Genomic DNA, 14,823 nt, shown 5'->3' with positions numbered 1-14,823 from the left:
GAGTTAAAGGTTGGCTGGAATAGATGTGGAAGTGAAATATGGAAAACTGGTGCAAAGGAAATCAGTTGACAGGCTTACATGAACAAAGGCCGCGCAGCGCACGAAATAAAATGTGGCCCGCGAGAAAATGGTGGAAACAGCTGCAGCTGGTAGACGATGTGAAATTTCTACATAGCAGGTATGGAATTCTACTCAAGGCACGATTACGACGAGTGCAATCTGGAGACGCGTGTCCGACTACTTTGTCGCAATAAGGACTAGAGTTAAGCGATGATTATACGACAGGCGAGATCGGAAGATTCTTGGAATCTCACTGGAATGAAAAAGTTTCCTATATGTACATTGTCGGAGCAAGGGAATGATCCGTCATCCAGCTTTTTGATTTAAACTACTTTCTTTTTTGCTTAACAAAGGGAGGAAGGAGAAGTGGCAATATCTAAGTTTGGTGCCATGACTGTAGTGATGACAAATTAGTCGATGTGGTGGTTGAACGGCATAGATACATCATATTTGTGTCATAACCTAGAATTTAAGCAGTTAAAAGGCATGGTGCCTTAGACGGCATGATCCTACCGGCTCCGTAATTACCGCCGTTCCACATCTCGACAACAGAAAAAAGGTGAAAATCGAGAAGAACCTGAAGGACATGCGTCTTTCAAAGCAAGGGGCGTATGTAAGGCCTTTCATGACATGAAAACAGCATTATAAGTCCTATCCTTCCTTCCCGTGCCTTCCCCTGTCCCCCCTCGCCAAACTTTCTTAGCGAGGAAGGGGAGTCGGGAGCCGCCTTGAATCCCGTAGGCCATGCGGAATAGAAAAGCACCAAACCATGTGCAAACACCTAGCGAATTAATATTTATACCTATGCTTACGGTGTGGTACACCGCCTTTGTCGCGCCCGTCGCCCATTTTGTTCTCGAAGCATCCCGCTCTCGCACGATGCGGAACAGAGCGCGAAGGCACCCATAAATATGGTATGACGCCGTTACGTGCACGTTAAGCGTCCGACCATCATTTTCAGGCATGCGAATAAGTGTACAGCTATGTCTGCTCCTTGCGTATAATTGCATCCTTGATGGCATACTTAGCATACCTGGCTTTGGAAAGTCGATGCGTCGGAAAGTAGAGGAGTTGAGCACTCCCTCTTTCGACAGGTGCTTGGCGTGCAGCAAGCGCGGGAGAAGTGCGCCAACGCACCGACCGCATCGAAGAGGTCATATGCTGATTCCTTCCCCCCCTGTCTCTCCGTAGCTGGCTTCCGCCTGGGCCTTCTGCTGTTCTCCCCCAGGAGATCTTGCGCGATGTTCGTGAAACAGGCAACAACAGACCGGTTGCTCGGTATGCTAGTTACCCTCGCCACGGGCGCTGCCATCTTCTACATCCAGGTGAGTTTGTGGTAAAATAAAGGATGCGGAAGGGCATTTAAGGGCAGTAATGTCCAACACTTGCCCTCCTGCTCCTTTAAATACGCACAGCATGGTATAAAGGCGTTTGTTAATCGGCGGAAGTCAGGCGCTAAATCCGAGCGGCCACATCCCAAGGAGGTACGTGCAACGTCCAGCATGTTTCTGACTTATTAGCTTTATGGTCCCATGAGCATTCCTGCATCCGCGTCAATTCGTTCTTTGCAGAGACTCAAAGTAGGAGGTCGAAGCGTGTCACGGGCATGCCGCAACTTAGCTTTACTCGAGCTCTTTCCCTCCGCACTCAAAGCGATCATAGGCTTACGCTTTGCTATGCGCATCTCACCCATCCCGCTCCATACCATCCACATTTTCGGATACAACACAGGCCACTAACTACGGTGACCCATATTTTCGCGCACGGTGGGGCCATATGACTGGGAAAGGGGGCATTTTCGAGTTAATCCATCACTCGGGCGCCTGCATGTGCGGGCGGTTCGGCTTCCGACTCTTGGCACCTGCGGATTTGAAGGCTTTGGACTGTCCCGGTCCTGTACGCTATCCCCACGTCTTCGTCCCCGCGAGCGCCTTCCAGCCGTTGCAAGACCTGCGGCTTCTGACGCTGTACACGGCCCGGGGGCTCCTGGGGGGGCACGTAGTCGTGCACGCCTTCTGCACCGCCTGTGGGGTGCCCATCTTCCGCGCCTCGGACGGGGCGATCGACACCCTGGTGGTGAATGTCGAGTGTCTGCATGGCGCGAGTATTCGGAGTGTAGAAGTCACGTACTACGAGGACCTGCTCGGCTTCCCCCGAGGGAGCCGGGAGGCGGCCGGGGCGACAGCAGCGGGGGACGATCCTTGCAGAGCGAGGGCGTGGGAGAGGGGGAAGGCAGCCGGGCCCGAGGATGTCTCAGAGGGATCGAGACCAAAGTCACACGGTGGCAGCAGCAAGGTGGCGGCGGAGGGGGCGCTGGTAAAGAAGGGATGGGGCCAGGGAGTAGGCGTGGGAAGCGGCACGACGTGGGGCGGGCGGGTCTCAGGGCTGGTGGAGAATGCGCTTCCTTTCCGGAACGTCTTCGGTGGATCAGGCAGCAGCTTAGGGGGAAAAGTGCGCGACGGGTGTGGCTACCACTCCTCGGCTTCGGTCCAAACAACGGGCGCGACTTCCCTCCTATCCCATCTTCTCTCCCGCGCCTCCCTATCGATGCGGCCCGCGCCAGGCGGGCTGCTCTCGATCGAGGCGGGCGGGTCGGCAGCGGAGGAGGAGGGACTCGCAGAGAGCGGAAGCCCGGCGGGCAGCCAGGAGACCAGCCCGGTCATGCCCACGGAGGGGTCCGCGGACAACATGTGGCTGGCGTGGGACGAGTCTTGCGAGATCAGGAGAGATCGAGGGGAGACTGACGGCGTTGGACGCAGGGGCTGGGGCCAGCCCCCCCCCCGACGAGTGACCAGCTCGACGAGGATGCTCATGTCAGGTGTGAGTGAGCTCACTGTCCCGCTGCCGGGGCAATCCGACGCCGCCTCCCAGCGAGTAATAGGACCAGCGCCCGGATGGGAGCGAGTGAGTGACGGCTGCACGCCACCCTCCATGCACCAGCTCCGGTACCACTTAAAAAGGCACTTAAAACGCCGGCTAAACTGGCTGAGCTCGAACGGCGGGGGTGAAACCGGCCTGGGAAGAGGGGACTTGGAGGAGAGGGAGGACTTTGGAGAGACGAGGGCATATCCAGGCGACCAGCATTTTTTTCAACATCACGAGCACGAGCCGGCGCCGTTTATCGAGGAGGAAGAAACCATCCACTCGGCATATGGCCTCAAGAGCCGTCAGGTGGAGGGCTTGCCATCAAAACATCAGCGGCGGATGACCACGCCGACTCCGCCGCCATCGCCATCAGTAAGATCAAGTTTTGCCTCAACCCCAGCCACTCCACTAGCCGATGCCACTCACAAACACTCTGCCAACACGAGCATCTCCTCCAGTCCGCATTCACAACAAGTTTTCCCATCTCCGCAGTCGGAAGAGGCCCGCACCAAAAAGGGTGGGCTTTGCGGGACGCCTCCGAATGGGATTAGAAAAAAATCAAAACAAGCTCGAGGGGGGAGGGAGAACAGAGCGACGGTGCCGAAAGGCACCAAAGCTGACTGACGGTGTTGAAAGATAACTGGTCATTGCAGGAATGTGTGCGCGCAGAAAGATGGAACAGATGGACCCAGAGACGCGCACACGCACGACAAGCATTCTTGAAGGTATGGGCCACAGTGCCGTAATGCGTACAATGTCTCTATCTTCCTAGTTGATAGGAAGTGGAACATAATGCAGGGAACGGAAGCGAGACAAAATTTTACATATGCATACGCAAACTAGCAGGTAAATTGTCTCTCGCCCTATCCTTTTGCCGATCCGGAGAAAGTTGTAAGTTTAGGATGCCTGACTGCTGTGCATTTTTTGGGATGACGAAGACCGAGACATTCATGTCCGTCCGCTTTTCTCTTAAGAATCGGGTATTTTTTATTGTAATGCAAAAGCAAAATCCAAAAGTTACTTTGTCAAGTGCTTCAGTTGCCACAAAAAACGTAAATGCGTCCACATCGAGAACTTTTCCCGTGGCTGGGGTCGGTGGATCCTCCGAGCCCAGTTGAACCGACGGCGAGGAATTACTAGCCCGCCCGACCTGCAAAGTCGCCCAGCTCGTGTGTCGCACGGCGCATTAAATAAGCATCACATTAATGAATGAAGCATCTAAGTTCTTGTGTGTCAAATGTTTTTTCGGGAAATTCAATGTCCTGTACGTCTCAAACGGGCCACATTTCTTGCGTCGGGACCGAGGCCGGAGGGAAAGAGGCGAGCGTTCCTGCAGGGACGGACATCGGCTTACCACGTCGCACACGAATAACACATGACAATCCATCTTCCACCAGATCATGCCAGTGACTCCATACCAGTAAGCTCGAGAAGCAGGCTGCAGTACCCGGGACCTGCCGGTTTGATTTTGGAAGTGGTGTGTAGCAAGCTGTTTGCTGTCGGGTTGCGACGTCCTCGCCAGGTTGTTCCATAAACAAGTCCTTTCCCAGAAGTGGCGCTCAATTATCAAATCATCGCACTATCAAGCTTGTAGAATGGATCGGGCTGCTATTCACGCCACAAGCAGGGCAAGACGGTGGCATTATCTGCTACCTGGCCTGTTCGGATGCCTGCTCCTGGGCATTTCGTTGACTCCCACACCATTTTATCAAAGGGGTATGGGGTCAAGTGATCGAGGCGTAGGCATCAAGAAATCGACGGATGATTTTTGGTTGCGTGCCAAGCTAACACAGCCCTCTCAAGAGGCTCTCGTCTCTCACACGGGGAAAATTGCTGAGAAAGACGACTCTTCGAGCTTATTGCTGTACTTCGCAGAGGCACGCAAAGAGGGGCAATTGAGCGCCTCGGCTTTCGGTGAAGTCGAGAGACTCCTCCAACAGCACGAGCAGCAATACAAGCCTACACAGAAAGATGCGACATTGTCTCATCCATCTTGGCCCTTGTCGGGGGCCTCTGGTGGCGAAAAGAGCCGTGACGTGGCGCTTCAGGACAAAATTTACTGGAAGGGCCGCGAGCGCCGAGAAGCCGAGTTGGCCAAACTCCATCACAACTATTCCGCAATCAAGCCTTTCGATGGATGGGGCCCCATCTACATCTGGGACTGGTTCAACCCCGACTACGTCTGTTCCAGCATGGAGCGCGTGGGCCGCGTGGGCGACGGAGGGAAGTGGATGTGTGACTTGGCGACCCTGCGGGCAAGGGCGGTCGAGGCGCACCGACCCTGCATCGTGTACGCCTTCGGCATCAACGACGACACCTCCTTCGAGGAGGAGCTCGTGAATCGCACAGGCTGCCAAGTCTTCGCCTTCGACCCCACCGTCAAGGATCTGCCAGCCTCCGCGGCTAACGTGACGCCCGCCCTGCAGTTCTACAAACAAGCCCTCGGTCCCCGGGATGGACCTTCGCGGAATTTCCTCATGGAGCGAAACTTGCTGAGCATCATGAAAGAACTGGGTCACACCTACGTGGACGTGCTCAAGGTTGACGTGGAGGGAGCGGAGTGGGCATCGTTCGCGCCCGTCTTCGGGGCGGGGCCCCTCCCTGTTGGGCAGCTCCTGATCGAGCTCCACTACAAGGATGTGGCCACCACGTTCGATTTTTTCACAAACCTGGAAGGGGCAGGCTTTCGGGCATTTTCCCGCGAGACCAACTACCACCCCTGCGTGACGGGCAAGATGCCCGTGGCGATAGAGTACTCCTTCGTGCACCCATACACTTATCCCACGGGCGACCCCACGCCGGCCTCCAAGGCCATGCTGGCCCGCCAACCCGACTACGAGCCCAAGAATGGCGTGATCTACATGCTCACACAGCAGGCACGTGTGCACACGCACCTTCTTGGCATGCTGGAGGGGCTCGACAAGCACTTCAACGCGGCCCCAGGGCGCGGTTACCCCGTCTTGATCTTCCACGACGACTTTACCCCCGAGGACGAGGCGCTCGTGCGGGCCAGCACCACCAGCAACGTCTCCTTCTACCGCGTCTCCTTCCAGGTCCCGGCCTTTCTGGACAAGGAGCGTATCCCGGAGCGGACGGAGTGCAGCAAGCACTCGTCCACCCTCGGCTACCGACACATGTGTCGCTTCCTGGGCCTCCAAGTCCAGCACCTGCTCCAGGACTTCGAATGGCATTGGCGCCTGGACGACGACTCTGTCTTTCTGGCGCCCATCGGCTACGACCCTTTCCGGATGATGGCGGAGAACGGGAAGCGGTACGGGTTCAACCGCATCCTGCATGACAACGCGGACTGCGTGGTGGGCCTCTGGGACGTGGCCAAGGAGTTCGCCCGGAGCCGCGGCCTCTCCCCAACCTTCCTGGACAATTGGGATGCAGGCGTCACCTTTTACAACAACTTCGAAATCTCGCACCGGTCCATATGGACCGACCCCGTCGTGCAAGATTTCATGGATCACATCGATGCGCTTGGCGGGATCTACTACGTGCGGTGGGGGGATGCGCCCATTCGCTCGCTGGCAGTGGCCATGGTCGTGCCCGAGACGGAGGTCCACTTTTTCTCCGACGTGGGGTACGCGCATTTGCCCTACCATCGGCACGAGCCTCGTGCGTTGCCGTCGCCCTTGGAGGGCGCACTCTGGCACTTGGACGGAGCCCACGAATACATCCGGGGCGTGGAGGAAGACCAACAGGTGAAAAAGGCGAGGACCATGGTGCGGCGGCGGCAGCACGGGGTCGTGGTCATCTTGAGCACGCGCGAGCGCTTTGACTACCTGAAGAGGTGCCTGGCATCCTTTGAAAAGCACTTCAACCAGCACCATGGATACCACGTGTGGATATGGTCTCATGGACTTAGCTACGACCAGCGCCTGGAGCTCCGAGCCTTGTCATCGGCGCCCATCCGCATCGACCTGCTCGATCAGCCCCTGAACCTCACCGCCCCAACAAGCGCCACGGAGGCGGCCAGGACGCCGTGTGGACCCCGGGATGCCCACTCCTCGCGGCTCCGTGGGTGGGAGGTGTCGCGGGTCATCGCCAAGCGATACTTCTGGCAGTGGCGCCTTGCGGACGACGCCGTTTTTACGGAGGACCTGGTGGAGGACCCGTTTTTGAGGATGGCACGGAACAAAGCCACCTACGGCGTGGCGGCCGTGCGCCCTGTCCCCCTGTCGGCTGGCGCCTGTGTGGGACGCTTGGTCGAGGAGGCGACCAGAGGGTTGGGATTGGAAGGGGAGGCGGTAGCGGAGGTCCGTGACATGGTGGAGTCGGTCTACTTCGATCCAAGCTTTGAGGTCTCCCACCAGAGTGTCTGGACAGATTCCAAGTGGAATGCCCTGATCGAAGTCCTCGAGACCAGCGGGCTCGCTGTAGACGGGGACGGGGAGAGCCCAACGTCCTTTCTGGGGAATGTGGACGACGCTTTCCTCCGGAGTCTAGGCGTTACCTTACACCTGCAGGGAGGCATGGGCGCCTTCCACATTTTTGACGACTTGCACCCGGTGGACCTCTCCGCAAGCCTGTTGCCATGGTCGGAGCCGCCCTCCCACCCGACCCAGGAGTCGCATATCCGCGTGGGAGAACACCGGGTGACAGTGTCGCAGGACTCGCATTCGCTCACCGCCTTATTCCGCCCCCGGCACCTTGGCTTCCTGGATGCCGAACTGGGGCCGCCCGTCCCTATTCCGCGGCATGTGTCTTCTTCCGACGCCACTAGGTCGGGAGAGCCAGATACCGACTTGGATATCGCCTGGATTTTGGGTAAGACTCGCATTGGCCACTTGAATAACACCAAGCCAGAAGCCGCCTTCGAGCTGGATGACGCGGTGGCCATGCTCTCTGCCGCCGAGGGGGACGCTGACTTCTTTTGGAGGCACACGGGCAGTCAACGTGCACCCAACGCGATCTTCAACGACGGCACGTTGGGGACTCACCAGGCCCTGGTGCCCAGCGCGGGCTTGGCGGTGGTCCCTGAGGACCATCCGGATGAGGTCCGTCTTGTCGTGCTCTGCCAGATCCGAAATGTCAGCGGAAACGTCTATGAAGGACAGCGCACCCAACTGGGCTCGGCGATAGCGGTGGTGAGTAATGCCCATCAGAGGCCTGAACTGTGGGAGTACGACATGCGGCGGATCCCCGGTACACATACCTGGAGCGGATGGCACACCGCCCTGACCCTGGTCGATGGGAGCAGCGTCTCCCGAAGACCATCGACGGACTACGTTTACATCTTGGGGGAGCGAGCCGCCAACATCACGACGCAGGACTCCTCTTACATCAAACGGGAGCACCTCGTGGGCAAGCTGCCTGTATCCTCGTTGCTGGCTATGTCGATGGAGGCCATGGAGTTCTTCGTTGGCCGGGCCCCAGGGGATACGAGCCGGGAAACGAACGGGAGCAAGGGCCAGTGGGCGTCCTTCGCGGAGCATTTCCTGCCGGCCCATGGCCAAGTCGAGGCTGGCATGCCCTCGGTCGAGGCCCTCTTCCCGTCGGCGGACGGCAAGGCGACGGCCTTGGCGGCCGAGAGCGTGGGGATGGGCTATTTGCCAGGACCGAATCTGTGGTTCGTCGGCGACATTGTTCCGCCTGCCCAAGGGCGCCGAGGGCTCGGAAAACGTCTTGTCCTTAAAACGGCCGAGGCGGTCACGGGGCCCTGGGAGGACCACAGTGTGGTGGAGTTGCCTCTGGATTATTCAAGGCGCCAATACGTCTGCCCCAGCCTATACGTCCTCCCCAGCTACTCGCGAGACCGGGCGTGGGAGGCCGCGATAGGCCTTGCGTGCTCGATCAAGGGCCACGGGGTTCGCCCGGTGATTGGAGGACGTTCCACTTCCACCGTCCAAGTCGGGCCCACCATGGTAAATGTGTTTCGACTCGGCTTTCAAGCTCTCTCCGATACAGAGGTGGATGCAATACCAACACGATAGAGGAGAGGACGCAAGCAATGCATGGTGAGCGTCATTGCAAGCGATAATATTAGTGCACATTGTGAATAAAAGGCGAACGTGGCAAACTGAGTGAATGCGGGCGAGATGCCTGCGCATGTTTGTAGAGACACGCGAGGTGTTCACATATGCTTGTAATGGTTGGCGATAAAAACAACATGTCGATTAAAAATGCGAAAAATATGAACTAAAGTGACGACAATAGGTAGCTTGTCCCAACTTCTCAATTGAAAACGAAGCACTTAGTTACTTTCAATTTCTTGTCGGGCTGCCGGTCGTTCAGGTCGTTTTTTTTACATTGCCTTCAGCAAACTTACATCTTCGGAAATTTACATTCTCATACAATATGCACGTCGGAGCGAGGCGTCCGTTAGTGAGTACCTTCGTGCCCTGGGGCCTTGACTTTCTCCACGCCTTCGCGCTGTCGCGCCTCTACGACACGACGACCCCCCTGAATGTCCTCCTCGGCCATCTCTCCCATGGATTTGAAAAAGGCCGCCTTCAGCTCTAAAAGTCTAAGGAGACGAGCGTCCTGATCCAGATTATCTGCACGTGTCAAGTGAGCTACGTATTTGCCATCGTTGTAATTGAATAAGACCGCATCTTCTCCGCTATAGTAGCGCTTCACAAGCGCCTTTCCCATAGGATGTCTAGACAGCACGTCGTGGAACATCTGAAAGAGGAATTAAAAAGAAATATAATAAGAAATTAGATGATATGCCCCGTCCCATCCACCAAAAAAGTTGTCTCCTCCTCGGCACATGGCCGATAGGATGCCTAAGTCAGATTGACCCTCCGTAAGTCTCTTTTCGGCTCAGCGACGTTAGCCCCTTTTTTCTCCTTTACCTGCTGATCGTCCCGCACGCGCGGTCCTTGCCCCATGGTGATGTACGCTGCCGTGCCCCCCCCTCTTTCCAAGGTCCACGGCGCCACTTTTTGCACGGCTGCCATCCATTCCTTCATCAAACTTCCAAATTCCTTGTGCCGCAGATTGAAGAATGCAACGCCAATATTTATATCCCAGAATAGGTCGGGATCATCACCACCTCGGCAACCCAGCACGGCGTACCGATCGTCGAGCAAATCCTCCACATTCAAGCGTGGATCCCGGACTATGGCGTCTGGATCCAAGAAGAGTACCCACTCATACCGTCTCGACTCATGCAGCGCGTGCAGTAGAAAAATTCGATTGTAGGTGGCATGCCAGGCTTGTCGTCCTTTCATCAGCCCGTCCCACCGCAAGTAGTGGAAGCCACGTTGAGCAGCGTAAGCGAGATGAGTGCTTTGGAGAGCGTCCAGCATCTTGGAGTAAGTGCTCGTGGAGCCTCCGTCCGACGTTTGCAAAAGGAGAATGTTAGATTTGGCGCAACCACCTCCACAGTCATACGATACATAACTCCGCGCCTTGCCCAGCAAAGGCAGGTCTTGTCGTAGTCGAGCAGGCGCCCCCGCGTTTATGCCACCTAACCGAAGGAGATGCAGAAAATTGCCCCCACGACCATTCCTACGCTCTAATATCAAATTGGTGACGAGTAAGCACGTGACTAGTACTGCTATCCCACTGACAATCACACGCATGTGCGCCTTCCGGACGGCGGTCAAGGAAAAGAAACAAACGTTGTGCCACCCCCGGTGTTGCTTGATGTAATGATGGATAAGCCGCTTCGTTGGCCGGTTCGAATCCATTGTAAGGGTACCCTGGATGTAGAGAGGGCAGGAAGAGGGGTTATTGTATGTCAACGCATGCACGGATTGCTCGCACAACGCAAAACAATTTCTCGTAAGCTTTGATCCGATCGACAAGAGACTACGCACCGATCGCTCACTCGCACGGGCCTTTGCGTTGTGTCACAGCATGATTCAGCAGTTTTGGTGGAAAAATCGCTGGAGACACAACCTATGCTTTACAAACATGGTTTTTACGAGTTCTAGAGGTTGCAATGAAATTATTGTCAGGGGGTGGATATCATTTTTAGATTGAGACGATCAGGCGGCGTCAACGCATGGAGGAGGTTGACAGAGAGGACTCAGCGCATTACCTCGAAAAAAAAAAACTCGTCCTTTTACAAATGTGAAGACGAAGACGTGCGAGCATAATCTTAATTTTATCCTTCGTGAGCAATCGGCATGCTGATTCAGAGCTCCGCACAAGTGACTTTTAATTGCAAGCTGCACCACGTCTGTAATCCTTTTTGCATTTCTCCCTGGCGTTCGTTTTCAAAAGCTCCGTCCCCGCGAAAAAAGATTCCACCCCAGCGTATTATCTCTCTTTCAAAGGCAGCCTTCAATAAAAAAGCAAGCTCTTCTAATTTGAAAAAGAGATGTGCATTGTACCTCTGCCCAAAGCTTCCATCGACCTTGCAACTACGTCTTGCTCTGCTTTAATTCCACGAAGACTCGTTTTCCCTTTTTCGTATTCGCACCCTTATCAGTATAGAACTACGCGCGAAATATATGCTCCGCACGATTTTCTCTGCATCTCGAAGTCGAGTTATTTGTGCGCTTCCACAAGGCCCAAGAGCTTATCCTTGGCAGCACCCATCAGCTCCCCAACTTTCTTTCCATCCTTGTACACTTGAAAGGTAGGCATGGCCGATATTCCCGCAAAAGCTGCAACTTCCTCATTCTCATCCACATCGACCTGGGCGGCCGAGGGAGCACAGGTGGAAAAAGAGAAATTTGCGTGTGAGTGACGAGCTGGCAATTCGTCGCCTTCTTACGATAGACCTTTAAAGACCTTGGATATATCGATGCGGGCTGAGGGACCCATCGTTATTGCATTCAGGATCGTACCTTGATGAAAACGACGTCAGGAAATTTCGTCGATAGTTCCTCAAAATAAGGAGCAATCACCTTGCAAGGCCCGCACCAAGTGGCAAAAAAATCCACAATCACGGCCTTGTTGCCTGCGCTGTTCAACACCTCGTAGAATTCTGCCTTGTTAGATACAATCTTTACCATTGTTGAATATTTGTCTTCTTGACGCTGCAGGGAAATAGATAAGCCGTGGGCAGGAGGGTGGATCAGTGCGATGAACCCCCAAAAAACTAATCGCACATGCCATTTCTCGTGGAACTATGTCACGTCGTTCCAAACTCTGCTTATTTAGCATACTACTATGAAAAAAGGTGGGGCGCTCCATAGAGGTCGTTGTTCTTCCTCGATTTGAAGAAAGGTAAGGAGGCCAGCGTGCTTCTTCCAATTCCGGCATCACTCACCAAGCATACGTCCCACACAGTCAAGATCAAAACATGCCATGTCTTTAAGAAACGACTTGTCCTTTCCACCCTGAAAAATCCCAGACTTCCTGTTGTCCAAGGCCCTGACGGCGGGTTTGCCTCGCCTCCTCGCTCAAGAAGAAAAACAACCGTACACGCCAAAGAAACCGTCACAGCGCCTTGTCGACACAAGGCCCCCCTCGAGCGTCCCTGCGAGTTCGTACCGCCTTGACTCTTGCCCAGTGCTTCACTTGCTAGTCTAAAACGAAAGAGATCGACACCTGTCGCAGGCGTTCATTATCGAATTCACACTCAGCTCGTTGTGTCCTTGATTTCATATTTAACCTCCCCCGTTACCCACTTGCAATTGTCTAAGCAAGACCATTCAGTGTTCCGCCCAGGTACCATGCTGGTATACAAATATCTCTTTACAAATAACTTGAGAGAAAAATGGAAGCTCCATCTTCAGCAATGGGTTGGTTGATCTGTTGTACAATTTTTACTGTAAATATTCGAAATCGTTCTACAAGGCATATGAACAGTCAGTGAATTGGGTGCAAAAAGATATTAACTGGGTCACGGCCACATCAAAGTTCAGCACGGAGACATATCAGGGGACGATTAAAGGTTTCGGCGTGGTATTAGAGACTTGGTGAGCCTCGATACCGGGCAGCTACAGATTTCTCCTCACTGAGGCGCTGTTCCAAACGACCAATCTCCTTAGTAAAGCGAATCATGTCTGCTTTTCCAAGGAGGGGCTTCTCCCTCTTCTTGCTACGAGTGAGCCCTAGCTTCGTACCTTCTTTTTCAAGATACTGGAGACGGGTGGTGTCTTTGGAGTGATCGAAATGCCTATCAACCCCGTTGGGACCGACTGGTGTAGTAGAGTCGGTAAGGGTTCCGGTGCGCTTCCTCAAAGTCAAACTGTCTTCATCAGGGAGAGTCTCCTGCAGTCTTACTGGCTTCTCTTCTTTTTCGTGCGTCTCACGTACGGTCTGCTTTTCCGATGTTCGTTGCCTCTCGTCATCTCGTCCTGGTGAGTGCCTTGCCTTGAGCTTCTCCCTGGTCGTATTTGCTTTCCTTTTCAGCAAACTCAGCGAGGAAGCCGGTACTTGAGGCGCGGCCGATGTCTCTGCCATCGCTGAAAGACATTGTTCTGGACTCATGGTCTGCCGCTCCTTCTCACTTATAGATGTGTGGGTGTGGGGCAAAGATCCCGCGGTCTGGAGCTCTTTCTTACGTTGATCGAGAGATTTGCGGGAGATGGCGACCTGGTCCGAGAGCATCAGCATGCAATCATCAATGCTTCGCCTTTGCATAGCGAGCTGTGCACTGACTGCTTCCATGCGTTTGCGCTCCTCGACCAATCTTCGTCGCTGCGTTTTGAGGCGCTTTTCTTCGTCACGGAGGCTCGAGGCGTCGGGAATCGGGTAGTAATGCGGGAACGAGGCAGAGCGGTTGGGGTGTGACTCTTCGTGATCCAGGGGCTGCTGCTTTCCCCCCTCATTTTTCCCTCGTCGATTTGTTGCATGCCCCTCGGAAGGAGGAGCCGAGAGGGGATTCGGCGAAGGCAAAGGACAGGGGTGGTAAGAGCTTCCTGTGAGCCACTCGGTCGTCGCTGCGGGCATTGTGCCGGGGTTCGAAGCGATCCATGCCTGTGCGTCCTGCTGGGAAATGAGCTCGTCTTCGAGTGAGGAGTGTGCCTCGAACTGCGCCCTCAGAGTGTCTTCCAGTTCAGCCTTGGTGGCGTGCAGGGCCCTCAAAATTTCCGAATCTGAGGCCAGACACACCCCGAAACCCTCGCCTTCCGGACTTTGGCCGCGGCCGACGCCATCCGCCCCTGTTTGAATGCCCGTCCTGCCATCTGAGCTGGTCCCGGATCCGGTGGAGCGTGTGTGGTCGGGGGCCCTCTGCAAGGACGGAGAGTTGCGCGTGCGCAGGAGAGCCTCGGCGTGGGCAACGAAGGCCGTCGCCTTGGCGCTGACGGCTTGAGTCATTTCTCGAAGACGCATGCAATGCTGGGCGAGTGGCGTTGGCCTGTCCGGCCACCAGGACCTCCGCCGGGGTGTCGTCATTTCCGCTTCGGCGATAGCTACTTTTCGGGCGAGGACGGTGGCGAGATGCAGGGCATTGTGGGTAAGGCGCTCGAACGGCTCGAGTTCTGACGTCTGTGTGCAAACGCTCGTACTTGGTTCATGCAGGTGACTCTCCCCTTGCCTCCCGTCGATTCCGCTCAGATCCTCGCGCGCCACAAGTTCCTCGGGCGGGAAGGACTGCCTGCTCGTCTCGCTTTCTGTGCTGCTACAACAGGTGGGCGCCCCTTCATCGAACACGAGGGGGGAAGCAGACAGGGACCCGCCTTTCTGGAGCCGCGCTTCCAGTTCGCCGAGGATGGCAACCAAATCGTGCGCCATGGTCGAGAGAGTACCGCCAACCCGACCACAAAGCTCCCGCGGCAAGAACGGCTCCTGGCCTTGTTCGGGGTCCTCTTTCCGCCCTTTATGATCCTGAGCCCACCAGAGTTTTTGCAAACCATCGCTTGTCTCACGCAATTCCGCTGCTTGGTGTTGGGCCTCCACCAGCATCCTTGTGGTTTCAGCGAGAGCCCCCCGCAGGCCATGTAGTTCCTCTTCAAGCTCCGCCTCTCGAGCGTTCGTTTTCAGGGAAGAGGAGGAATGCGCCCCGGACATCTCGCCGGACTTGGCTTGTGTCGTATCGGCGTC

At 55.5% G+C, this 14,823-nt stretch overlaps 2 protein-coding genes across 2 annotated transcripts; both read left to right on the top strand.

Moving 5' to 3' along the window:
- The first annotated feature begins 764 nt into the window (after positions 1 to 764).
- On the top strand, positions 765 to 4,021 carry NGA_2078600 (centromere v-like protein). The gene has a single exon (XM_005856143.1). It carries the CDS (start codon positions 1,837 to 1,839, stop codon positions 3,547 to 3,549), a length of 1,713 nt encoding a protein of 570 aa, XP_005856205.1. The 5' UTR covers positions 765 to 1,836; the 3' UTR covers positions 3,550 to 4,021.
- Positions 4,022 to 4,292: 271 nt separating this feature from the next.
- Positions 4,293 to 9,138, top strand: KTR1_3 (alpha 1,2-mannosyltransferase). The gene has a single exon (XM_005856144.1). The coding sequence runs from the start codon at positions 4,521 to 4,523 to the stop codon at positions 8,862 to 8,864; it is 4,344 nt and encodes a 1,447-aa protein (XP_005856206.1). The 5' UTR covers positions 4,293 to 4,520; the 3' UTR covers positions 8,865 to 9,138.
- Positions 9,139 to 14,823: the final 5,685 nt, after the last annotated feature.

Source organism: Nannochloropsis gaditana, assembly GCF_000240725.1.
Source record: "Nannochloropsis gaditana CCMP526 unplaced genomic scaffold scaffold034, whole genome shotgun sequence".
Lineage (NCBI taxonomy): Eukaryota > Eustigmatophyceae > Eustigmatales > Monodopsidaceae > Microchloropsis > Microchloropsis gaditana.
Note: the sequence above shows the minus strand (reverse complement) of the source record. Positions and strands in the feature narration are given on the sequence as shown.

Coding starts and splice junctions, on each gene's coding strand:
- KTR1_3 (XM_005856144.1), top strand. CDS start 4,521: ATGGATCGGGCTGCTATTCACGCCACAAGCAGGGCAAGACGGTGGCAT.
- NGA_2078600 (XM_005856143.1), top strand. CDS start 1,837: ATGACTGGGAAAGGGGGCATTTTCGAGTTAATCCATCACTCGGGCGCC.